This window comes from Petromyzon marinus (assembly GCF_048934315.1).
Source record: "Petromyzon marinus isolate PM22_M1 ecotype Great Lakes invasive population chromosome 69 unlocalized genomic scaffold, UKy_Petmar_22M1.pri1.0 chr69_unloc.1, whole genome shotgun sequence".
NCBI classification, from domain to species: Eukaryota; Metazoa; Chordata; class Hyperoartia; order Petromyzontiformes; family Petromyzontidae; genus Petromyzon; species Petromyzon marinus.
The window spans coordinates 426516-453881 of record NW_027422601.1 but is presented as its reverse complement, the minus strand read 5'-3'; the positions used below and the strand labels follow the sequence as shown (position 1 = coordinate 453881).

At 55.1% G+C, this 27366-nt stretch overlaps 1 protein-coding gene across 1 annotated transcript in view; it reads left to right on the top strand.

Annotated features, from left to right (window-relative positions):
* The first annotated feature begins 323 nt into the window (after positions 1-323).
* LOC142908075 (DNA-dependent protein kinase catalytic subunit-like) overlaps positions 324-27366 on the top strand; it is a 49611-nt gene continuing 22568 nt past the window's right edge. The window contains exons 1-10 of the mRNA XM_076058245.1: positions 324-503; positions 3887-3936; positions 4515-4817; positions 9243-9399; positions 11437-11528; positions 12335-12557; positions 14396-14458; positions 19770-19889; positions 20359-20518; positions 21523-21623. Coding sequence (XP_075914360.1) covers positions 4516-4817; positions 9243-9399; positions 11437-11528; positions 12335-12557; positions 14396-14458; positions 19770-19889; positions 20359-20518; positions 21523-21623 — 1218 coding nt within the window. The 5' untranslated portion in view covers positions 324-503; positions 3887-3936; position 4515. The remainder of the gene's footprint in view (positions 504-3886; positions 3937-4514; positions 4818-9242; positions 9400-11436; positions 11529-12334; positions 12558-14395; positions 14459-19769; positions 19890-20358; positions 20519-21522; positions 21624-27366) is intronic.

The following is a 27366-nucleotide window of genomic DNA, read 5'->3' as shown; positions in this document are numbered from 1 at the left end:
CCACTCACCTACTCACCTACGCACCTACTCACCCACTCACCCACTCACCCACCCACCCACTCACCTACCCACCCACCCACCTACTCACCCACCCACTCACCCACCCACCCACCTACCCCCCCACCTACCCACAGATACCCGAGTGCCAGCTGCCCCTGCTGCAGCGCCTGCTGCTGCTGCAGATGGAGAGCGTGGTGCTCTACAGCCCTCGGCTCGCACACATCGCCACCCACCTACTCACCCACCCACCTACTCACCCACCCACCCACTCACCTACTCACCCACCCACCCACCCACTCACCCACCCACCCACCTACCCCCCACCTACCCACAGATACCCGAGTGCCAGCTGCCCCTGCTGCAGCGCCTGCTGCTGCTGCAGATGGAGAGCGTGGTGCTCTACAGCCCTCGGCTCGCACACATCGCCAGCCAGGCCCTCGTGCGTCTCCTGCTCGCACTTAGCCGCAAGGGGGCTCAATACCGCTCCCTCCTGCAAGCCGTGGGTGGGTGGGTGGGGGAGTGGGTGGGTGGGTGAGGGAGTGGGTGGGTGGGTGGGTGGGTGGGGGAGTGGGTGGGGGAGTGGGTGGGTGGGGGAGTGGGTGGGTGGGAGGAGGGAGTGAGTGGGGGAGTGAGTGGGTGGGTGGGGGAGTGGGTGGGTGGGGGAGTGGGTGGGTGGGGGAGTGGGTGGGGTGGGTGGGGGGAGTGGGTGGGTGGGGGAGTGAGTGGGTGAGTAGGTGGGTGAGTGGGGGAGTGGGTGGGTGAGTGGGGGAGTGGGTGAGTGGGGTGGGGGAGTGGGTGGGTGAGTGGGGGAGTGGGTGGGTGAGTGGGGGAGTGGTGGTGGGTGGGTGGGGGGAGTGGGTGGGTGGGTGGGGGAGTGAGTGGGTGGGGGAGTGAGTGGGTGGGGGAGTGAGTGGGTGGGGGAGTGGGTGGGTGGGTGGGGGAGTGGGTGGGTGGGGGAGTGGGTGGGTGGGGGAGTGGGTGGGTGGGGGAGTGGGTGGGTGGGGGAGTGGGTGGGTGGGGAGTGGGTGGGTGGGTTGGGGAGTGAGTGGGTGAGTAGGTGGGTGAGTGGGGGAGTGGGTGGGTGAGTGGGGGAGTGGGTGAGTGGGTGGGGGAGTGGGTGGGTGAGTTGGGGGAGTGGGTGGGTGGGTGGGGGAGTGGGTGGGTGGGTGGGGGAGTGAGTGGGTGGGGGAGTGAGTGGGTGGGGAGTGGGTGGGTGGGTGGGGGAGTGGGTGGGTGGGGAGTGGGTGGGTGGGGGAGTGGGTGGGTGGGGGAGTGGGTGGGTGGGTGGGGGAGTGGGTGGGTGGGTGGGGGAGTGGGTGGGTGGGGGAGTGAGTGGGTGAGTAGGTGGGTGAGTGGGGGGAGTGGGTGGGTGAGTGGGGGAGTGGGTGAGTGGGTGGGGGAGTGGGTGGGTGAGTGGGGGAGTGGGTGGGTGAGTGGGGAGTGGGTGGGTGGGTGGGGGAGTGGGTGGGTGAGTGGGGGAGTGGAGTGGGTGGGGGTGTGAGTGGGTGGGTGGGTGGGTGAGTGGGTAGGTGGGTGGGGGAGTGAGTGGGTGGGGAGTGGGGGTGGGGGAGTGGGTGGGTGGGTAAGGGAGTGGGTGGGTGGGTGGGGGAGTGGGTGGGTGGGTGAGGGAGTGGGTGGGGGAGTGAGTGGGTGGGTGGGGGAGTGGGTGGGTGGGTGAGGGAGTGGGTGGGTGGGGGAGTGAGTGGGTGGGTGGGGGAGTGGGTGGGTGGGTGGGTGAGGGAGTGGGTGGGTGGGTGAGGGAGGGTGGGTGAGTGGGGGAGTGGGTGGGTGGGTGGGGAGTGGGTGGGGGAGTTGAGTGGGTGGGTGGGGGAGTGGGTGGGTGGGTGGGTGAGGGGAGTGGGTGGGTGAGGGAGTGGGTGGGTGAGGGAGTGGGTGGGTGAGTGGGGGAGTGGGTGGGTGGGTGGGGGAGGGAGTGGGTGGGTGGGGAGTGAGTGGGTGAGTGGGGGATTGAGTGGGTGAGTGGGGGATTGAGTGGGTGAGTGGGGGATGAGTGGGTGAGTGGGGGATTGAGTGGGGGAGTGAGTGGGGGAGTGAGTGGGTGGGTGGGTGGGGGAGTGGGTGGGAGAGTGGGGGAGTGGGTGGTTGGGTGGGTGGGTGAGTGAGTGAGTGGGGGAGTGGGTGGGTGAGTGCGTGGGTGGGTGACTGTGTACAGTGAGGGAAACAAGTATTTGATCCCCTGCTGATTTTGTACGTTTGCCCACTGACAAAGAAATGATCAGTCTATAATTTTAATGGTAGGTTTATTTGAACAGTGAGAGACAGAATAACAACAACATAATCCAGAAAAACGCATGTCAAAATTTTTATAAATTGAGTGGGTGGCTGTGTGGGTGGTTGGGTGGGTGGGTGGTTGGCTGAGTGGGTGGTTGTGTGAGTGGGTGGTTGTGTGAGTGGGTGGTTGTGTGAGTGGGTGGGTGGCTGTGTGGGTGGGTGGCTGTGTGGGTGGCTGTGTGGGTTAGATCCCAGAGCCATACCTCACATTTACCCTTCACCCTGTTAATTTGTACGATGCAGAAGCAGTTCAACATATGTACAGTACATTCTTAATATGCAATATAATTTAAATTGTCTTTGTCTCTCTGTGTCTGTCTCTCTGTGTGTCTCTCTCTCTGTGTCCCTCTCTCTGTGTCTCTCTGTGTGTGTCTCTCTCTCTCTCTCTGCGTGTCTCTCTGTGTCTGTCTGTGTCTCTCTGTCTCTTTGTGTGTTTCTCTCTCTGTGTGTCTCTCTCTGTGTTTCTCTCTATGTCTCTCTCTGTCTCTGTGTCTCTCTCTCTGTGTGTCTCTCTCGCGTGTCTCTCTGTCTGTCTGTGTCTCTCTCTGTCTCTGTGTATCTCTGTGTCTGTGTGTCTCTCTCTCTGTGTGTCTCTCTGTGTCTGTCTGTGTCTCTCTCTGTCTCTGTGCCTCTCTGTCTCTCTCTGTGTGTTTCTCTCTCTGTATTTCTCTCTGTGTGTCTCTCTGTGTCTGTCTGTGTCTCTCTCTGTCTCTGTGCCTCTGTCTCTTTGTCTCTGTGTGTCTCTCTCTCTCTGTCTCTCTCTCTCTGCATGTCTCTCTGTGTTTGTCTGTGTCTCTCTCTGTCTCTGTGTCTCTCTGTCTCTCTCTCTCCGTCTCTCTCTGCATGTCTCTCTATGTGTGTGTCTCTCTGTGTCTGTCTGTGTCTCTCTCTGTCTCTGTCTCTGTGTCTCTGTGTTTCTCTCTCTGTGTTTCTCTCTGTCTTTATCTCTGTCTCTGTATGTATCTGTGTCTCTCTCTCTGTGTCCCTCTCTCTGTCTCTCTCTCTGCATGTCTCTCTCTCTCTCTGCATGTCTCTCTGTGTCTGTCTGTGTCTCTCTCTGTCTCTGTGTCTCTCTGTCTCTCTGTGTGTGTCTCTCTCTGTGTCTCTCTGTCTCTCTCTCTGCATGTCTCTCTGTGTCTGTCTGTGTCTCTCTGTCTCTGTGTCTCTCTGTCTCTCTGTGTGTTTCTCTTTCTGTGTTTCTCTGTCTCTCTCTCTGCATGTCTCTCTGTGTCTCTCTGTGTCTCTCTCTGTCTCTCTCTGTCTCTGTCTCTCTGTCTCTCTCTCTCTGTGTGTCTCTCTATGTCTGTCTGTGTCTCTCTTTGTCTCTCTGTCTCTCTCTCTGTCTCTGTGTCTCTCTGTCTCTCTGTGTGTGTCTCTCTCTGTGTGTGTCTCTCTCTCTGCATGTCTCTCTGTGTCTCTGTCTGTCTGTGTCTCTCTGTGTCTCTCTGTCTCTCTGTGTGTGTTTCTCTCTCTGTGTGTCTCTCTGTGTCTGTCTGTGTCTCTCTCTGTCTCTGTGTCTCTCTGTCTCTCTCTCTCTGCGTGTCTTTCTATGTCTGTCTGTCTCTCTCTGTCTCTTTGTCTCTCTGTCTCCCAGTCCATCAGAGTCTCGTGAACTTTTGCTCGAAGCGCTTCCCACTTCCCACGGTGAGTTTGGCGTGTTACTCTGCAACTCCCTCACTCTGTCTCTGTGTCTCTCTCTGTCTCTGTCTGTCTCTCTCTGTCTCTCTCTGTCTCTCTCTCTGTCTCTCTCTCTGTCTCTCTCTCTGTCTCTCTCTCTGTCTCTCTCTGTCTCTCTGTGTCTCTCTCTCTGTCTCTCTCTCTGTCTCTCTCCCCATCTCTCTCTGTGTCTCTTTCTGTGTCTCTCTCCCCATCTCTCTCTGTGTGTCTCTCTCTCTGTCTCTCTCTTTGTGTGTCTCTCTCTCTGTCTCTCTCTTTGTGTGTCTCTCTCTGTCTCTCTCTGTCTCTCTCTGTCTTTCTCTCTCTCTGTCTCTCTCCCCATCTCTCTCTGTCTCTCTTTGAGACGTCATCGTTGTTGTTGACGTCGTCGTCGTCATCGTCATCATCATCGTCGTCGTCGTCATCATCATTGTCGTCATCGTCGTCATCATCGTCGTCATCGTCGTCATCGTCATCGTCGTCATCATCATTGTCATCATCGTCATCGTCATCGTCGTCATCGTCGTCATCGTCATCATCGTCGTCGCCGACTCTCCGTGCTCCAGGATGGCGGCGAGTCGCCCGACTCCGGCGGCCCTGGACGTGGCGACATCACCACCACCACCACCACCACCGCCACCACCACCACCACCACGACGGGAGAGGAGGTGGAGTGGGGGGAGGTGGAGGAGGTGGTGGAGCAGGTGGAGGAGGAGGAGGTGGATCCCGGCTCAGCAGGCGTGGGTGGCGTGGGTGGTGTGGGTGGCGTGGGTGGCGTGGGTGGTGCCGTGCGGCACCTTGAGAGGCGTCTGTCTCAAGAGGACCACCTGCAGCTGTGGCAGAGTCTCCTCTCTTGTAGCCACTATCAGGTGGGTGGGTGGGTGTGGGTGGAGTGGTGTGGGTGGTGTGGGTGGGTCGAGTGGTGTGGGTAGAGTGGGGTGGGTGGTGTGGGTGGGTGGGTAGAGTGGTGTGGGTGGGGTGGGTGGGTCGAGTGGTGTGGGTGGGGTGGGTGGGTAGAGTGGTGTGGGTGGGTAGAGTGGTGTGGGTGGGTGTGGGTGGGTGGTGTGGGTGGTGTGGGTGGGGTGGGTAGTGTGGGTGGGGTGGGTAGTGTGGATGGGGTGGGTGAGTTGTGTGGTGTGTGGGTGGGTGTGTGGGTGGTGTGGGTGGGTGGTGTGTGTGGGTGGTTTGTGTGGGGTGGGTGGGTAGAGTGGTGTGGGTGGGGTGGGTGGGTCGAGTGGGGTGGGTGGGGTGGGTGGGTCGAGTGGTGTGGGTGGGGTGGGTGGGTCGAGTGGTGTGGGTGGTGTGGGTGGGCCAGGAGCAATACGCCCGGCCGCCTTTGTCTCCCCCAGACACACACACAAAGACAAAGGTCCCCCGTGTAGCCTGTAACAGACTGTAGGGGCAAGTGCTGTTAGCGAGCACCTATTAAGGCCGGAACGGCACACGAGGGGGTGGGTGGCCAGCACCACGCCCGGCCGCCTTTGTCTCCCCCAGTGATAGCGATGTTTACTACCACACAGAGGCCCATAGAGACGTAGAGAGATACATAGACACCCATAGAGATGCATAGACACCCATAGAGATACATAGAGACCCATAGAGATACATAGAGATACATAGAGACCCATAGAGATGCATAGAGATACATAGACACCCATAGAGATACATAGGCACCTATAGAGATACATAGAGACCCATAGAGATCCATGGAGATACATGAAGACCCATAGAGATCCATAGAGATACATAGAGACCCATCGAGATACATAGAGACCCATAGAGATACATAGAGACCCATATAGACACATAGACCCATAGAGATACATAGAGACCCACAGAGATACATAGAGACCCATAGCGATACGCAGAGATACATGGAGATGCATAGAGACCCACAGAGATACATAGACCTAGAGAGATACACAGAGACCCACAGAGATTCATAGAGACCCACAGAGACACATAGAGACCCACAGAGACACATAGAGACCCACAGAGACACATAGAGACCCACAGAGAAAGAGAGACCCACAGAGATACATAGAGACCCACAGAGATACATAGAGACCCATAGAGATATATAGAGATACATAGAGATGCATAGAGACCCACAGAGAAACATAGAGACCCACAGAGATACATAGAGACCCATAGAGACCCACAGAGATACATAGAGACCCATAGAGACCCACAGAGATGCATAGAGACCCATAGAGACCCACAGAGACACATAGAGACCCATAGAGACGCATAGAGACGCATAGAGACCCACAGAGATACATAGAGACTCACAAAGATACATAGAGACCCATAGAGACGCATAGACACCCACAGAGATACATAGAGACCCACAGACACATAGAGACCCATAGAGATACATAGACACATAGAGATACATAGAGACACACAGAGATACACAGAGACCCACAGAGAAACATAGAGACCCGCAGAGACGCATAGAGACCCACAGAGATACATAGAGACCCATAAAAATACATAGAGATACACAGAGATACATAGACCCACAGAGACACATAGAGACCCATAGAGATACATAGAGACCCATAGAGATACATAGAGATACACAGAGATACATAGACCCACAGAGAAACACAGAGACACATAGAGACACATAGAGACACATAGAGACCCACAGAGTTACATAGAGACAGATAGAGATACATAGAGACCCATAGAGACACATAGAGACCCACAGAGAAACAGACACACACAGAGATACATAGACCCACAGAGACACATAGAGACCCACAGAGACACACAGAGACTCCATAGAGATACATGGCGACTCCGTAGAGACCCACACAGATTCAAAGACCCAAATACTAAACTAAAACGACACTCTTGCATATCTTACCAGGATGTGTTGCCTCACTGAGACGCTGTGTAGCAGCTCTTATTCAGAAGTGACCTGGACCATCAACCACGTGGTTTAGCATCGTCATCGTCACCACGTGGACATTGATAGCAGCTCAACCACGTGGTTTAGCATCATCATCGTCATCATCACCACGTGGGCATTGATAGCAGCTCAACCACGTGGTTTAGCATCATCATCGTCATCATCACCACGTGGGCATTGATGGTAGCTCAACCACGTGGTTTAGCATCGTCATCATCATCATCACCACGTGGGACATTGATAGCAGCTCAACCACGTGGTTTAGTATCGTTATCATCACCACGTGGACATTGATAGCAGCTCAACCACGTGGTTTAGCATCGTCATCATCACCACGTGGACATTGATAGCAGCTCAACCACGTGGTTTAGCATCGTCATCATCGTCACGTGGACATTGATAGCAACTCAACCACGTGGTTTAGCATCGTCACCACGTGGACATTGATAGCAGCTCAACCACGTGGCTTAGCATCACCACCACCACCACCACGTGGACATTGATAGCACCTCAACCACGTGACTTAGCATCGTCATCGTCACCACGTGGACATTGATAGCAGCTCAACCACGTGGTTTAGCATCGTCATCATCACCACGTGGACATTGATAGCAGCTCAACCACGTGGTTTAGCATCGTCATCATCGTCACGTGGACATTGATAGCAGCTCAACCACGTGGTTTAGCATCGTCATCATCGTCACGTGGACATTGATAGGGGAATAGACACAGAGTACCCGGAGACAGATGCACGCAGTGACCACGGGGAGAGAGACGCAGACTCCACATCTACAGCAGCAGCAGCAGGCATCGTCAGGGTCACGGGGTTGAACCCACGACTTCCTGTATACCGGGGCGCGGTAGTCAACATCTCATAGCCACCGTGATGATGATGAGAGAGAGAGACGCAGACTCCACATAGACCTCCTGTAGACCAGGCGAGGTAGTCAACATCTCCTAGCCACCGTGATGATGAGAGAGACACACAGACTCCACATAGACCTCCTGTGTACCAGGCGAGATAGTCAACATCTCGTGGCCACCGTGATGATGAGAGAGAGACACAGACTCCACATAGACCTCCTGTAGACCAGGCGAGGTAGTCAACATCTCATAGCCACCGTGGTGATGATGAGAGACACAGACTCCACATAGACCTCCTGTAGACCAGGCAAGGTAGTCAACATCTCCTAGCCACCGTGATGATGAGAGAGAGAGACACAGACTCCACATAGACCTCCTGTATACCAGGCGAGGTAGTCAACATCTCATAGCCACCGTGATGATGAGAGAGAGACACAGACTCCACATAGACCTCCTGCGTACCAGGCAAGGTAGTCAACATCTCCTAGCCACCGTGATGATGAGAGAGAGAGACACAGACTCCACATAGACCTCCTGTATACCAGGCGAGGTAGTCAACATCTCATAGCCACCGTGATGATGAGAGAGAGACACAGACTCCACATAGACCTCCTGTGTACCAGGCGAGGTAGTCAACATCTCCTAGCCACTGTGATGATGAGAGAGAGACACAGACTCCACATAGACCTCCTGTAGACCAGGCGAGGTAGTCAACATCTCATAGCCACCGTCATGATGATGAGAGAGACACAGACTCCACATAGACCTCCTGTAGACCAGGCGAGGTAGTCAACATCTCCTAGCCACCGTGATTATGATGAGAGAGACACAGACTCCACATAGACTTCCTGTAGACCAGGCGAGGTAGTCAACATCTCATAGCCACCGTCATGATGATGAGAGAGACACAGACTCCACGTAGACCTCCTGCGCACCAGGCGACGTAGTCAACATCTCCTAGCCACCGTGATGATGAGAGACACAGACTCCACATAGACCTCCTGTGTACCAGGCGAGGTAGTCAACATCTCCTAGCCACCGTGATGATGAGAGACACAGACTCCACATAGACCTCCTGTAGACCAGGCGAGGTAGTCAACATCTCATAGCCACCGTGATTATGATGAGAGACACAGACTCCACATAGACTTCCTGTAGACCAGGCGAGGTAGTCAACATCTCCTAGCCACCGTGATTATGATGAGAGAGATGCAGACTCCACATAGACCTCCTGCGCACCAGGCGAGGTAGTCAACATCTCCTAGCCACCGTGATGATGAGAGAGAGACACAGACTCCACATAGACCTCCTGCGTACCAGGCGAGGTAGTCAACATCTCATAGCCACCGTCATGATGATGAGAGAGACACAGACTCCACGTAGACCTCCTGCGCACCAGGCGAGGTAGTCAACATCTCCTAGCCACCGTGATGATGAGAGACACAGACTCCACATAGACCTCCTGTGTACCAGGCGAGGTAGTCAACATCTCCCCACCATGGCGGTGCAGGCCTCCGACGTCCCCGGGGACGTCGCATCGCTGCGCTCGCTCCAGCACCTCCTCTATGACCTGCTCATCACCCGCCGTGGTCGACATCGCTCTCAAGCTCGACCTGTCCACTCGACCCCGCGCGGATGAGTCCACCGCTCGAGGGGAAACGCGCGAGGTGACCGCTCGACCCCCGCCTCTCCCGCCCCCTCCAACCCCCGCCTCTCCCGTGTGCTTGGCGGCACCGCCGCCGCTGCTGCTACTCGTGGCCACTTGCCCCTGCAGCCCTGCTAGAGGCTACACGGGGGACCTTTGTCTGTGTGTCTATAGGGCACTGCTGCTGCTACTCACAGCACTTGCCCCTACAGCCCTGCTAGAGGCTACACGGGGGATCTTTGTCTGTGTGTCTATAGGGCACTGCTGCTGCTACTCACGGCCACTTGCCCCTACAGCCCTGCTAGAGGCTACACGGGGGACCTTTGTCTGTGTGTCTATAGGCACTGCTGCTGCTACTAACAGCACTTGCCCCTGCTAGAGGCTACACGGGGGACCTTTGTCTGTTTGTCTATAGACGCTGCGCCTGCTACTCACAGCACTTGCCCCTACAGCCCTGCTAGAGGCTACACGGGGGACCTTTGTCTGTGTGTCTATGGGCACTGCTGCTGCTACTCACAGCACTTGCCCCTACAGCTTGCTAGAGGCTACACGGGGGACCTTTGTCTGTGTGTCTATAGGACACTGCTGCTGCTACTCACGGCACTTGCCCCTACAGCTTGCTAGAGGCTACACGGGGGACCTTTGTCTGTGTGTCTATAGGGCACTGCTGCTGCTACTCACAGCACTTGCCCCTACAGCCCTGCTAGAGGCTACATGGGGGACCTTTGTCTGTGTGTCTATGGGCACTGCTGCTGCTACTCACGGCCACTTGCCCCTACAGCCCTGTTAGAGGCTACACGGGGGACCTTTGTAAGTGTGTGTGTAGGTGCTGCTACTTGCTACTCACAGCACTTGCCCCTACAGCCCTGCTAGAGGCTACACGGGGGACCTTTGTCTGTGTGTCTATAGACACTGCTGCTGCTACTCACAGCACTTGCCCCTACAGCCCTGCTAGAGGCTACACGGGGGATCTTTGTCTGTGTGTCTATAGGGCAATGCTGCTGCTACTCACAGCACTTGCCCCTACAGCCCTGTTAGAGGCTACACGGGGGACCTTTGTAAGTGTGTGTGTAGGTGCTGCTACTCGCTACTAACAGCACTTGCCCCTACAGCCCTGCTAGAGGCTACACGGGGGACCTTTGTCTGTGTGTCTATAGGCACTGCTGCTACCAACAGCACTTGCCCCTACAGCCTGCTAGAGGCTACCTGGGTGTGGGGGTGACCTTTGTCTGTGTGTCTATAGGCACTGCTGCTGCTACTAACAGCACTTGCCCCTGCTAGAGGCTACACGGGGGACCTTTGTCTGTGTGTCTATAGGGCACTGCTGCTGCTACTAACAGCACTTGCCCCTACAGCCCTACTAGAGGCTACACGGGGGACCTTTGTCTGTGTGTCTATAGACACTGCGCCTGCTACTCACAGCACTTGCCCCTACAGCCCTGCTAGAGGCTACACGGGGGACCTTTGACTGTGTCTATAGGCACTGCTGCTGCTACTCACGGCCACTTGCCCCTACAGCCCTGCTAGAGGCTACACGGGGGACCTTTGTCTGTGTGTCTATAGACGCTGCTACTGCTACTCACAGCACTTGCCCCTACAGCCCTGCTAGAGGCTACACGGGGGACCTTTGTCTGTGTGTCTATAGGGCACTGCTGCTGCTACTCACAGCACTTGCCCCTACAGCCCTGCTAGAGGCTACATGGGGGACCTTTGTCTGTGTGTCTATGGGCACTGCTGCTGCTACTCACGGCCACTTGCCCCTACAGCCCTGCTAGAGGCTACCTGGGTGTGGGGGTGACCTTTGTCTGTGTGTCTATAGGCACTGCTGCTGCTACTAACAGCACTTGCCCCTACTAGAGGCTACACGGGGGACCTTTGTCTGTGTGTCTATGGGCACTGCTGCTGCTACTCACAGCACTTGCCCCTACAGCCCTGCTAGAGGCTACACGGGGGACCTTTGTGTGTCTATAGGACAATGCTGCTGCTACTAACAGCACTTGCCCCTACAGCCTGCTAGAGGCTACCTGGGTGTGGGGGTGACCTTTGTCTGTGTGGACAGGAGGTGGCCACCTCGTCGGACGTCGCCGCTCACCTCGTCGCTGTCAACCCCGCCGACCACAGCGCCCTCCTCAACCTCTGCAACTTCTGCTGGTGAAGCATCGCCACCACCACCATCGTCACCATCATCGTCACCATCATCGTCATCGCCACAACCATCGTCACCACCAACCATCATCGTCACCACCACCATCGTCACCACCGTCACCACTACCACCACCGTCACCACTACCACCACCACCGTCACCACTACCACCACCACCGTCACCACTACCACCACCACCGTCACCACTACCACCACCGTCACCACTACCACCACCACCACCGTCACCACTACCACCACCACTACTACCACCACTACCACTGCCACCACTACCACCACCACCGTCACCACTACCACCACCACCGTCACCACTACCACCACCATCATCACCACTACCACCACCACCACCGTCACCACTACCACCATCATCACCACCACCACTGTCACCACTACCACCACCGTCACCACTACCACCATCATCACTACCACTACTACCACCACCACTACCACCACCACCGTCACCACTACCACCATCATCACTACCACTACTACCACCACCACCATCACCACTACCACTACTACCACCACCACTACCACCACCACCATCACCACCACCACTACTACCACCACTACCACCACTACCACCACCACCATCACCACTACTACCACCACCACTACCACCACCACTACCACCACCACTACCACCACCACCACTACCACTACTACCACCACCACTACCACCACCACCATCACCACCACCACTACTACCACCACCACCATCACTACTACCACTACCACCACCACCACGACTACCCCCCTCCCCCCTCCCCCCTGCCCCCCTGCCCCCACCCCCCAGGTCCGTGCTGCTCCCCCCGTCTGTGCGTGGCACCGCAGCGCCCCCGTCACCGCCCCCGTCACCGTCACCGCCACCGCCGCTGTTGGAGGCGTTCTCGCGCTGGCTGCCCCTGCTGTGCCGCCGCCTGATGGTGCCCCTGTGCACGGCTCACCCGCTGGTGGGCAGTGCCTACCGCCTGCTGGCACTGGCGCTCGTCATCGCCCGCAACGCCGGCTACTTCAAAGTACGTGTGTACGTGTACGTGTGTGTAGGTGTACGTGTGTGTGTAAGTGTGTGTGTACGTGTACGTGTGTGTGTGTACGTGTGTGTGTAGGTGTGTGTGTGTGTACGTGTACGTGTGTACGTGTGTGTGTGTGTACGTGTGTGTGTGTACGTGTGTGTGTGTGTACGTGTGTGTGTGTGTACGTGTACGTGTGTGTACGTGTGTGTGTGTGTACGTGTACGTGTGTACGTGTGTGTGTGTGTACGTGTACGTGTGTGTACATGTGTGTGTGTGTGTACGTGTACGTGTGTACGTGTGTGTGTGTGTACGTGTGTGTGTGTACGTGTGTGTGTGTGTACGTGTGTGTGTGTGTACGTGTACGTGTGTGTACGTGTGTGTGTGTGTACGTGTACGTGTGTACGTGTGTGTGTGTGTACGTGTGTGTGTGTACGTGTGTGTGTGTGTACGTGTGTGTGTGTGTACGTGTACGTGTGTAGGTGTGTGTGTGTACGTGTGTGTGTACGTGTGTGTACGTGTACGTGTGTAGGTGTGTGTGTGTACGTGTGTGTGTACGTGTGTGTACGTGTACGTGTGTAGGTGTGTGTGTGTACGTGTGTAGGTGTGTGTGTGTACGTGTGTGTAGGTGTGTGTGTGTAGGTGCGCGTGTGTGTGTACGTGTGTGTGTGTCTGTACGTGTGTGTGTGTGTACGTGTGTGTGTGTTGATGTGTGTGTGTGTACGTGTGTGTGTGTACGTGTGTGTGTGTACGTGTGTGTGTGTGTGTGTACGTGTGTGTGTTGACGTGTGTGTAGGTGTGTGTGTGTACGTGTGTGTGTGTAGGTGTGTACGTGTGTGTGTGTACGTGTGTAGGTGTGTGTGTGTACGTGTGTGTGTGTGTGTACGTGTGTGTACGTGTGTGTGTTGATGTGTGTGTTGACGTGTGTGTGTGTGCACGTGTGTGTGTCTGTACATGTGTGTGTTGACGTGTGTGTCTGTACATGTGTGTGTAGGTGTGTGTACGTGTGTGTGTGTACGTGTGTGTGCGTTGACGTGTGTGTACGTGTGTGTGTGTGTGTTGACGTGTGTGTGTGTGTGTTGACGTGTGTGTGTGTAGGTGTGTGTGTGTGTTGACGTGTGTGTGTCTGTACACGTGTGTGTACGTGTGTGTACGTGTGTGTGTGTGTTGACGTGTGTGTGTTGACGTGTGTGTGTTGACGTGTGTGTGTGTGTTGACGTGTGTGTGTGTCTGTACACGTGTGTGTGTGTGTTGACGTGTGTGTGTGTCTGTACACGTGTGTGTACGTGTGTGTGTGTGTGTTGACGTGTGTGTGTGTGTATGTGTGTGTGTGTGTACCTGTGCGTGTGTGTGTGTGTTGACGTGTGTGTGTCTGTGCATGTGTGTGTACGCCCTTCATAGGTGCTCGCTAACAGCGCTTGCCCCTACAGTCTGTTAAGGCTATACGGGGGATCATTGTCTTTATCTTTGTGTGTTGACGTGTGTGTGTGTACATGTGTGTGTAGGTGTGTGTGTGTGTTGACATGTGTGTGTGTCTGTACATGTGTGTGTAGGTGTGTGTGTGTGTTGACATGTGTGTGTGTCTGTACATGTGTGTGTAGGTGTGTGTGTGTGTTGACATGTGTGTGTGTCTGTACATGTGTGTGTAGGTGTGTGTGTGTGTGTGTTGACATGTGTGTGTGTCTGTACATGTGTGTGTAGGTGTGTGTGTGTGTGTGTTGACATGTGTGTGTGTCTGTACATGTGTGTGTAGGTGTGTGTGTGTGTTGACATGTGTGTGTGTATGTGTGTGTGTGTGTCTCTGTATGTGTGTGTGTTGACTTTGTTTGCGACGATGTCTGCAGGGGCCCTTGAAGGAGGAGGAGAAGCGATCGACGTTCACTCTCCTCCTTGGATTCTGCAAAGAGGTGAGGGGTGGTGGCTTAGGGAGATGTTGACTCCCTCGCCTGGTACGCAGGAAGTCGTGGGTTCCATCCCTACCCCTGACGATGCCTGCTGCTGCTGTAGATGTGTAGTCTGCGTCTCTCTCATCATCATTATTATCATGGTGGCTATGAGATGTTGACTACCTCGCCTGGTCTACAGGAGGTCTATGTGGAGTCTGTGTCTCTCTCTCATCATCATCATCATCATCACGGTGGCTTAGGGAGATGTTGACTACCTCGCCTGGTACACAGGAGGTCTATGTGGAGTCTGTGTCTCTCTCATCATCATCACGGTGGCTAGGAGATGTTGACTACCTCGCCTGGTCTACAGGAGGTCTATGTGGAGTCTGTGTCTCTCATCATCATCATCACGGTGGCTATGAGATGTTGACTACCTCGCCTGGTCTACAGGAGGTCTATGTGGAGTCTGTGTCTCTCTCTCATCATCATCATCATCACGGTGGCTATGAGATGTTGACTACCTCGCCTGGTCTACAGGAGGTCTATGTGGAGTCTGTGTCTCTCTCTCTCTCTCATCATCATCATCACGGTGGCTAGGAGATGTTGACTACCTCGCCTGGTCTACAGGAGGTCTATGTGGAGTCTGTGTCTCTCATCATCATCATCATCACGGTGGCTATGAGATGTTGACTACCTCGCCTGGTCTACAGGAGGTCTATGTGGAGTCTGTGTCTCTCTCTCATCATCATCATCATCACGGTGGCTATGAGATGTTGACTACCTCGCCTGGTCTACAGGAGGTCTATGTGGAGTCTGTGTCTCTCTCTCTCATCATCATCATCACGGTGGCTAGGAGATGTTGACTACCTCGCCTGGTACGCAGGAAGTCGTGGGTTCCATCCCTACCCCTGACGACGCCTGCTGCTGCTGCTGTAGATGTGGAGTCTGCGTCTCTCTCCCCGTGGTCACTGCGTGGATTTGTCTCTCTGGGTCCTCCGTTTCTATTCCCCTATCAATGTCCACGTGATGATGATGATGATGCTAAACCACGTGGTTGAGCTGCTATCAATGTCCACCTGATGATGATGACGATGCTAAGCCACGTGGTGATGATGACGATTCTAAACCACGTGGTTGAGCTGCTATCAGTGTCCACGTGGTGGTGATGATGACGATTCTAAACCACGTGGTTGAGCTGCTATCAGTGTCCACATGACGATGATGACGATGCTAAACCACGTGGTTGAGCTGCTATCAATGCCCACGTGGTGATGATGACGATGCTAAACCACGTGGTTGAGCTGCTATCAATGTTCACGTGGTGATGATGATGCTAAACCACGTGGTTGAGCTGCTATCAATGTCCACGTGGTGATGATGATGATGCTAAACCACGTGGTTGAGCTGCTATCAATGTCCACGTGGTGATGATGATGCTAAACCACGTGGTTGAGCTGCTATCAATGTCCACGTGGTGATGATGATGCTAAACCACGTGGTTGAGCTGCTATCAATGTCCACGTGGTGATGATGATGACGATGCTAAGCCACGTGGTTGAGCTGCTATCAATGCCCACGTGGTGATGATGACGATGCTAAACCACGTGGTTGAGCTGCTATCAATGCCCACGTGGTGATGATGACGATGCTAAACCACGTGGTTGAGCTGCTATCAATGTTCACGTGGTGATGATGATGCTAAACCACGTGGTTGAGCTGCTATCAATGTCCACGTGGTGATGATGATGCTAAACCACGTGGTTGAGCTGCTATCAATGTCCACGTGGTGATGATGATGCTAAACCACGTGGTTGAGCTGCTATCAATGTCCACGTGGTGATGATGATGCTAAACCACGTGGTTGAGCTGCTATCAATGTCCACGTGGTGATGATGATGACGATGCTAAGCCACGTGGTTGAGCTGCTATCAATGCCCACGTGGTGATGATGACGATGCTAAGCCACGTGGTTGAGCTGCTATCAATGTTCACGTGGTGATGATGATGCTAAACCACGTGGTTGAGCTGCTATCAATGTCCACGTGGTGATGATGATGATGCTAAACCACGTGGTTGAGCTGCTATCAATGTCCACGTGGTGATGATGATGCTAAACCACGTGGTTGAGCTGCTATCAATGTCCACGTGGTGATGATGATGCTAAACCACGTGGTTGAGCTGCTATCAATGTCCACGTGGTGATGATGATGACGATGCTAAGCCACGTGGTTGAGCTGCTATCAATGCCCACGTGGTGATGATGACGATGCTAAACCACGTGGTTGAGCTGCTATCAATGCCCACGTGGTGATGATGACGATGCTAAACCACGTGGTTGAGCTGCTATCAATGTTCACGTGGTGATGATGATGCTAAACCACGTGGTTGAGCTGCTATCAATGTCCACGTGGTGATGATGATGCTAAACCACGTGGTTGAGCTGCTATCAATGTCCACGTGGTGATGATGATGCTAAACCACGTGGTTGAGCTGCTATCAATGTCCACGTGGTGATGATGATGCTAAACCACGTGGTTGAGCTGCTATCAATGTCCACGTGGTGATGATGATGACGATGCTAAGCCACGTGGTTGAGCTGCTATCAATGCCCACGTGGTGATGATGACGATGCTAAGCCACGTGGTTGAGTTGCTATCAATGTCCACGTGGTGATGATGACGATGCTAATCCACGTGGTTGAGCTGCTATCAATGTCCACGTGGTGGTGATGACGATGCTAAACCACGTGGTTGAGCTGCTATCAATGTCCACGTGGTGATGATGACGATGCTAAACCACGTGGTTGAGCTATCAATGTCCACGTGGTGATGATGATGATGCTGTGTCACGTGGTTGAGAGCTGCTATACAGCAGCTCAGTGGGGCCTACACCCCTGGTACAATGAAAGTGATTAGATTATAGTACAAACACACACAGGTGTGTGTGTGCGTGTACACACCTGTACACGCACACACACACACACACCCGTGTGTCTGCGCGTGTGTACACACCTGAACGCACGCGCAGACAAAGGTCCCCCGTGTAGCCTGTAACAGACTGTAGGGGCAAGTGCTCACACACACAGACAAAGACACACACAGACACATAGACATACAGACAGAGACACAGTCATCAAATCGTACACACACACACAGACAAGAGACAAAGGTCCCCCGTGTAGCCTGTAACAGACTGTAGGGGCAAGTGCTCACACAGACAAAGACACACACAGACACATAGACATACAGACAGACACGCACAGTCATCAAATCGTACACACACACACAAAGACAAAGGTCCCCCGTGTAGCCTGTAACAGACTGTAGGGGCAAGTGCTGTTAGCGAGCACCTATTAAGGCCGGTAACGGTACACGAGAGGGTGGGTGGCCAGCACCACGCCCGGCCGCCTTTGTCTCCCTAGTGGCGATGTTTACTACACACCGCACCAGGTACTCATTTGAGGCTGAGTCGACCTAGGGGAGGCCCGGGACCGGTTCAGATAATCGTCACTGGTGTTGGCCGTGAGTGGGAATAGAACCCGGGTCGCCAGGTTCATAGCGCAGCGTAGCGCTAACCGCTGCACTCGCTCCCCACACACACACCTGTACACACACCTGTACACACACCTGTACACACACACACACCTGTACACACACACCTGTACACGCACACACACCTGTGCACGCACACACACCTGTACACACACACCTGTACACACACACCTGCACACACACACACCTGTGCACACACACACCTGTACACACACACCTGTGCACACACACACCTGTGTACACACACACATCTGTACACACACACCTGTGCACACACACACCTGTGCACACACACACACCTGTACACACACCTGTGCACACACACACACACACACCTGTACACACACACCTGTGTACACACACACCTGTGTACACACACACCTGTGCACACACACACCTGTACACACACACCTGTGCACACACACACCTGTGCACACACACACACCTGTACTCACACCTGTACATACACACACCTGTACACACACACACCTGTACACACACACACACGCCTGTACACACACACACTTGTACACACATCTGTACTCACACACCTGTACACAACTGTACACACACCTGTGCACACACACACACCTGTACTCACACCTGTACACACACACATCCGTACTCACACACACCTGTACACACACCTGTACTCACACCTGTACACACACACACTCACACACACCTGTACACACACACCTGTGCACACACACACACACATCTGTACTCACACACATACCTGTACACACCCGTGCACAGACACACACCTGTCCACACACACCTGTACACACACACCTGTACTCACACACACCTGTACACACACGCACCTGTACTCACACCTGTACTCCCACACACACCTGTACTCACACATCTGTACACACACACACCTGTCCACACACACCTGTACTCACACACACACCTGTACTCACACCTGTACACACACACACCTGTACTCACACCTGTACACACACCTGTACTCACACACCTGTACACACACACACACACACCTGTACTCACACTTGTACATACACACACCTGTACACACACACCTGTACTCACACCTGTACTCACACACCTGTACTCACACACCTGTACACACACACACACACCTGTACACACACACGCATCTGTACTCACACCTGTACTCACACACACACCTGTACTCACACATCTGTACACACACACCTGTCCACACACACCTGTACTCACACACACACCTGTACTCACACCTGTACACACACACACCTGTACTCACACCTGTACACACACCTGTACTCACACACCTGTACACACACACACACACCTGTACTCACACTTGTACATACACACACCTGTACACACACACCTGTACTCACACCTGTACTCACACACACCTGTACTCACACACCTGTACACACACACACACACCTGTACACACACACGCATCTGTACTCACACCTGTACTCACACACACACCTGTACTCACACATCTGTACACACACACCTGTCCACACACACCTGTACTCACACACACACCTGTACTCACAAACCTGTACACACACACACACACCTGTACTCACACCTGTACACACACCTGTACTCACACATCCGTACTCACACACACACCTGTACACACACACACACCTGTACTCACACACACACACCTGTACACACACCTGTACTCACACACACACCTGTACTCACACCTGTACACACACACACACCTGTACACACACACACACCTGTACTCACACACACCTGTACACACACCTGTACTCACACACCTGTACACACCCGTGCAGGTGTGCCAGCGTCTGCGTCAGTACAAGGACGAGCTGCTGGCCTCTGCCCTCACCTGCGTGCTCTCGGCGCCGTCTCACCTGGTGGCACGCGACCCCCACCCCTTTGTACAGCCCCTGCAGGTGACAGACGCACGCACGTGGTGTGTGTGTGTGTGTGAGCGTGTGTGTGTGTGTACGTGTGTGTGTGAGCGTGTGTATGTGTGTGTGAGCGTGTGTGTGTGTGTGAGCGTGTGTGTGTGTGTGTGAGCGTGTGTGTGTGTGTGTGAGCGTGTGTGTGTGTGTGTGAGCGTGTGTGTGTGCGTGTGTGAGCGTGTGTGCGCGTGTGTACGTGTGCGTGTGTACGTGAGCGTGTGTACGCGTGTGTACGTGAGCGTGTGTACGTGTGCGTGTGTACGCGAGCTCCTGCCTCCTCTCTCCCTCCTCTCTCCACCTCCCCCCCCCCCTCCTCCACCACCTCCCCCCTCCCCCCCTCCTCCACCACCGCCTCCACCGCCTCTTCCACCACCGCCTCCACCGCCTCCTCCACCACCGCCTCCACCGCCTCCACCACCACCGCCTCCACCACCGCCTCCTCCCCCCCCGGTCCCAGATGGCCCTCCGCCTGGGCCTGTCGTTCACGCCGCTGGCCGAGGTGGCCCTCTCGGCCCTCGAGGACTGGGAGCGGGGCCTGCCCCGCACTGCCCTGCGGCTGCAGCTGCCCACGCTGCTGCCCCTCCTGGACGGCTACCTTAAGACGGGGGCCCAGCAAGGTCGCTAACAACATCAACAACACCAACAACACCAACAACACCCACGCACCACCCCCACACACGCACACACCACCCCCACACACACAGAGAGACACACAGAGAGACACACACAGAGACACACACAGAGACACACACAGAGACACACACAGAGACACACACAGAGACACACACACAGATACACACACACACAGAGACACACACACACAGAGACACACATAGAGACACACACAGACACACACACAGACAGACACACACAGACACAGAGACAGATACAAACACACAGATACAAACACACAAAGACACACACACAGAGACACACACACGCGCAGAGACAGACACACACAGGCACACAGACACACGCACACACACACCACCCACACACACACCACCCACACACACACCACCCCACCGCACACACCACCCCCGCTGTGCAGACGCGCACACGCGCAGAGACACAGAGACACGCGCACACACACAGAGACACAGACACACAACACACAGAGACACACACAGACAGACACATAGAGACACACGCACAGACACACACAGAGACACGCACAGACACACACAGAGACACGCACAGAGACACACAGAGACACGCACAGACACACACAGACACACACCAAGACACACACACACAGAGACACACACACAGAGACAGACACACACACAGAAACACACACACATTGACATACAGAAACTCACACACACAGAAACACACACACACTGACATACAGAAACTCACACACAGACACACACACACACTGACATACAGAAACTCACACACACACAGACACACACACACAGAGGCACACACACACACACAGAGACACACACACAGAGACACACACACAGACACACACACATAGAGACACACACACACAGACACACACACAGACACACACACACAGACACACACACATAGAGACACACACACACAGACACACACACACAGAGACACACACACAGACAGACACACAGCCTACGTTGTGTGTGATGTACAGATGAGAGTGAGTGGGAGGTCGTGACGCTGGAATCGACGAGTGGTGGGAAGAGGAGGAAGATTCCCTTCCGCCTCCTCAACAAGACCAAGGGCGCTGGATTGGTGAGTCTTTGTGTGTCTCTGTGTGTGTGTGTCTGTGTATCTTTGTGTCTGTCTGTGTGTCTTTGTGTGTGTGCGTGTGTCTGTGTGTCTTTGTGTGTGTGTCTCCGTGTGTCTCTGTGTGTGTGTGTCTGTGTGTGTGTGTCTGTGTGTGTCTCTGTGTGTGTGTCTTTGTGTCTGTCTGTGTGTCTTTGTGTGTGTTTTTTCGTGTGTCTGTGTGTCTGTGTGTGTGTCTCTGTGTCTCTGTGTGTGTGTCTCTGTGTGTCTGTGTGTGTGTGTCTCTGTGTGTGTGTGTCTTTGTGTTTGTGTCTGTCTGTATGTCTGTGTGTCTTTGTGTGTGTGTCTGTCTGTGTGTGTGTCTGTGTGTCTTTGTCTGTGTGTGCGTGTGTCTGTGTGTCTTTGTGTGTGTGTGCGTGTGTCTGTGTGTGTGTGTGCGTGTGTCTGTGTGTGTGTGTCTTTGTGTGTCTGTGTGTCTGTGTGTGTGTGTGTCTGTGTGTGTGTGTGTGTCCCTGTCTTTGTGTGTGTGTGTGTGTCTGTGTGTGTGTCTGTGTGTCTGTGTGTGTGTCTGTGTGTGTGTCTGTGTCTGTTTGTGTCTGTGTGTGTGTCTGTGTGTGTGTCTTTGTCTGTGTGTGTCTCTCTTTGTGTGTCTGTGTCTCTTTGTGTGTCTGTGTCTCTTTATGTCTGTGTGTGTCTATGTGTGTGTCTTTGTCTGTGTGTGTCTTTGTGTGTGTCTGTGTCTTTGTGTGTGTGTCTGTGTGTCTTTGTGTGTGTGTGTCTGTGTGTCTTTGTGTGTGTGTGTCTGTGTGTCTTTGTGTGTGTGTGTCTGTGTGTCTTTGTGTGTGTGTCTGTGTGTCTTTGTGTGTGTGTGTGTCTGTGTGTCTCTGTGTGTGTGTCTGTGTGTCTCTGTGTGTGTGTGTCTCTGTGTGTCTCTGTGTGTGTGTGTCTCTGTGTGTCTCTGTGTGTGTGTGTCTCTGTGTGTGTGTCTCTGTGTGTGTGTCTGTGTGTCTCTGTGTGTGTGTGTCTGTGTGTCTCTGTGTGTGTGTGTCTGTGTGTCTCTGTGTGTGTGTGTCTGTGTGTCTCTGTGTGTGTGTCTGTGTGTCTCTGTGTGTGTGTGCCTGTGTGTCTGTGTGTGTATGTGTCTGTATGCCTGTGTGTGTATATGTATGTGTGTGTATATGTATGTGTGTGTGTGTCTGTATGCCTGTGTGTGTATGTGTGTGTGTACAGGTGTGTGTGTGTGTACCTGTGTGTGTTTGGGCGGTAGTGTAGCGGTTAGCGCTACGCTGCGCTATGAACCTGGCGACCCGGGTTCGATTCCCGCTCACGGCCAACACCACGATTATCTGAACCGGTCCCGGGCATCCCCTAGGTCGACTCAGCCTCAAATGAGTACCTGGTGCGGTGTGTAAACATTGCCACTAGGGAGACAAAGGCGGTCGGGCGTGGTGCTGGCCACCCACCCCCTCGTGTACCGTTCCGGCCATCATAGGTGCTGCTCGCTAACAGCACTTGCCCCTACAGTCTGTTACAGGCTACACAGGGGATCTTTGTCTTTTATATGTGTCTCATCACTCACTCATGTGATGCACCCACCCACCTGATCACCCACCCACCCTCCTGATCACCCACCCACCCTCCTGATCACCCACCCACCCTCCTGATCACCCACCCACCCTCCTGATCACCCACCAACCCACCCACCCACCTGATCACCCACAGACCCACCTGATCACCCACCCACCCACCCACCTGATCACCCACCCACCCACCTGATCACCCACCCACCCTCCTGATCACCCACCCACCCACCTGATCACCCACCCACCCACCCACCTGATCACCCACCCACCCTCCTGATCACCCACCCACCTGATCACTCACCCACCCACCCACCCACCTGATCACTCACCCACCCACCCACCTGATCACCCACCCACCTTCCTGATCACCCACCCACCCACCTGATCACCCACCCACCCTCCTGATCACTCACCCACCCACCCTCCTGATCACCCACCCACCCACCTGATCACCCACCCACCCACCCTCCTGATCACTCACCCACCCACCCTCCTGATCACTCACCCACCCACCCACCTGATCACCCACCCACCCACCTGATCACCCACCCACCCTCCTGATCACCCACCCACCCACCTGATCACCCACCCACCCACCCACCTGATCACCCACCCACCCACCCACCTGATCACCCACCCACCCACCCACCTGATCATCCACCCACCCACCCACCTGATCACCCACCCACCCCCCACCTGATCACCCACCCACCCTCCTGATCACCCACCCACCCACCTGATGACCCACCCACCCACCTGATCACTCACCCACCCACCTTCCTGATCACCCACCCACCCACCTGATCACTCACCCACCCACCCTCCTGATCACCCACCCACCCACCTGATCACCCACCCACCCACCCACCTGATCACCCACCCACCCACCCACCTGATCACCCACCCACCCACCCACCTGATCATCCACCCACCCACCCACCTGATCACCCACCCACCCCCCACCTGATCACCCACCCACCCTCCTGATCACCCACCCACCCACCTGATGACCCACCCACCCACCTGATCACTCACCCACCCACCCTCCTGATCACCCACCCACCCACCTGATCACTCACCCACCCACCCTCCTGATCACCCACCCACCCACCTGATCACTCACCCACCCACCCACCTGATCACCCACCCACCCACCTGATGACCCACCCACCCACCTGATCACTCACCCACCCACCCTCCTGATCACCCACCCACCCACCTGATCACTCACCCACCCACCCTCCTGATCACCCACCCACCCACCTGATCACTCACCCACCCACCTGATCATCCACCCACCCCACACCCAATCGACCGGTCACCCGCATCCGCTGGACCGCCTCGCGGGCGATCGGGCGGTGTGGGCGAGCGGGGAGATTGTTGTCCACCACCAGGGGGGAGATTGTTGTCCACCACCAGGGGGGAGATTGTTGTCCACCACCAGGGGGGAGATTGTTGTCCACCACCAGGGGGGAGATTGTTGTCCACCACCAGGGGGGAGATTGTTGTCCACCACCAGGGGGGAGATTGTTGTCCACCAGGGGGGAGATTGTTGTCCACCAGGGGGGAGATTGTTGTCCACCACCAGGTGTGAGATTGTTGTCCACCACCAGGGGGAGATTGTTGTCCACCACCAGGTGTGAGATTGTTGTCCACCACCAGGGGGAGATTGTTGTCCACCACCAGGGGGGGAGATTGTTGTCCACCACCAGGGGGAGATTGTTGTCCACCAGGGGGGGAGATTGTTGTCCACCACCAGGGGGAGATTGTTGTCCACCACCAGGGGGAGATTGTTGTCCACCACCAGGGGGAGATTGTTGTCCACCACCAGGGGGAGATTGTTGTCCACCAGGGGTAAAGATTGTTGTCCACCAGGGGGGAGATTGTTGTCCACCACCAGGGGGGAGATTGTTGTCCACCACCAGGGGGGAGATTGTTGTCCACCACCAGGGGTAGAGATTGTTGTCCACCACCAGGTGTGAGATTGTTGTCCACCACCAGGGGGAGATTGTTGTCCACCAGGGGGGGAGATTGTTGTCCACCAGGGGGGAGATTGTTGTCCACCAGGGGGGGAGATTGTTGTCCACCAGGGGGGGAGATTGTTGTCAACCAGGGGGGGAGATTGTTGTCAACCAGGGGGGAGATTGTTGTCCACCACCAGGGGGAGATTGTTGTCCACCACCAGGGGTAGAGATTGTTGTCCACCACCAGGGGGAGATTGTTGTCCACCAGGGGGGAGATTGTTGTCCACCACCAGGGGGGAGATTGTTGTCCACCAGGGGCGGAGATTGTTGTCCACCAGGGGGGGAGATTGTTGTCCACCAGGGGGGGAGATTGTTGTCCACCAGGGGGGGAGATTGTTGTCCACCACCAGGGGGGAGATTGTTGTCCACCACCAGGGGGGAGATTGTTGTCCACCACCAGGGGGGGAGATTGTTGTCCACCAGGGGGAGATTGTTGTCCACCACCAGGGGGAGATTGTTGTCCACCACCAGGGGGGAGATTGTTGTCCACCAGGGGGGGAGATTGTTGTCAACCAGGGGGGAGATTGTTGTCCACCACCAGGGGGGAGATTATTGTCCACCAGGGGGGGAGATTGTTGTCCACCACCAGGGGGAGATTGTTGTCCACCACCAGGGGGGAGATTGTTGTCCACCACCAGGGGGGAGATTGTTGTCCACCACCAGGGGGGAGATTGTTGTCCACCAGGGGGGGAGATTGTTGTCAACCAGGGGGGAGATTGTTGTCCACCACCAGGGGGGAGATTGTTGTCAACCACCAGGGGGGAGATTGTTGTCCACCAGGGGGAGATTGTTGTCCACCACCAGGGGTAGAGATTGTTGTCCACCACCAGGGGTAGAGATTGTTGTCCACCACCAGGGGGGAGATTGTTGTCCACCACCAGGGGGGAGATTGTTGTCCACCACCAGGGGTAGAGATTGTTGTCCACCACCAGGTGTGAGATTGTTGTCCACCACCAGAGGGGAGATTGTTGTCCACCACCAGGGGTAGAGATTGTTGTCCACCACCAGGGGGGAGATTGTTGTCCAGCACCAGGGGGGAGATTGTTGTCCACCACCAGGGGTAGAGATTGTTGTCCACCACCAGGTGTGAGATTGTTGTCCACCACCAGGGGGGAGATTGTTGTCCACCACCAGGGGGGAGATTGTTGTCCACCACCAGGGGGAGATTGTTGTCCACCACCAGGGGGGAGATTGTTGTCCACCACCAGGGGGGAGATTGTTGTCCACCACCAGGGGGAGATTGTTGTCCACCACCAGGGGGGAGATTGTTGTCCACCACCAGGGGTAGAGATTGTTGTCCACCACCAGGGGTAGAGATTGTTGTCCACCACCAGGGGGGAGATTGTTGTCCACCACCAGGGGTAGAGATTGTTGTCCACCACCAGGGGTAGAGATTGTTGTCCACCACCAGGGGGGAGATTGTTGTCCACCACCAGGGGGGAGATTGTTGTCCACCACCAGGGGTAGAGATTGTTGTCCACCACCAGGTGTGAGATTGTTATCCACCACCAGGGGGGAGATTGTTGTCCACCACCAGGGGTAGAGATTGTTGTCCACCACCAGGGGGGAGATTGTTGTCCACCACCAGGGGGGAGATTGTTGTCCACCACCAGGGGTAGAGATTGTTGTCCACCACCAGGTGTGAGATTGTTGTCCACCACCAGGGGGGAGATTGTTGTCCACCACCAGGGGGGAGATTGTTGTCCACCACCAGGGGGAGATTGTTGTCCACCACCAGGGGGGAGATTGTTGTCCACCACCAGGGGGAGATTGTTGTCCACCACCAGGGGGGAGATTGTTGTCCACCACCAGGGGTAGAGATTGTTGTCCACCACCAGGGGTAGAGATTGTTGTCCACCACCAGGGGGGAGATTGTTGTCCACCACCAGGGGTAGAGATTGTTGTCCACCACCAGGTGTGAGATTGTTGTCCACCACCAGGGGTAGAGATTGTTGTCCACCACCAGGGGGGAGATTGTTGTCCACCACCAGGGGTAGAGATTGTTGTCCACCAGGGGGGAGATTGTTGTCCACCACCAGGGGGAGATTGTTGTCCACCACCAGGGGGAGATTGTTGTCCACCACCAGGTGGGAGATTGTTGTCCACCACCAGGTGTGAGATTGTTGTCCACCACCAGGGGGG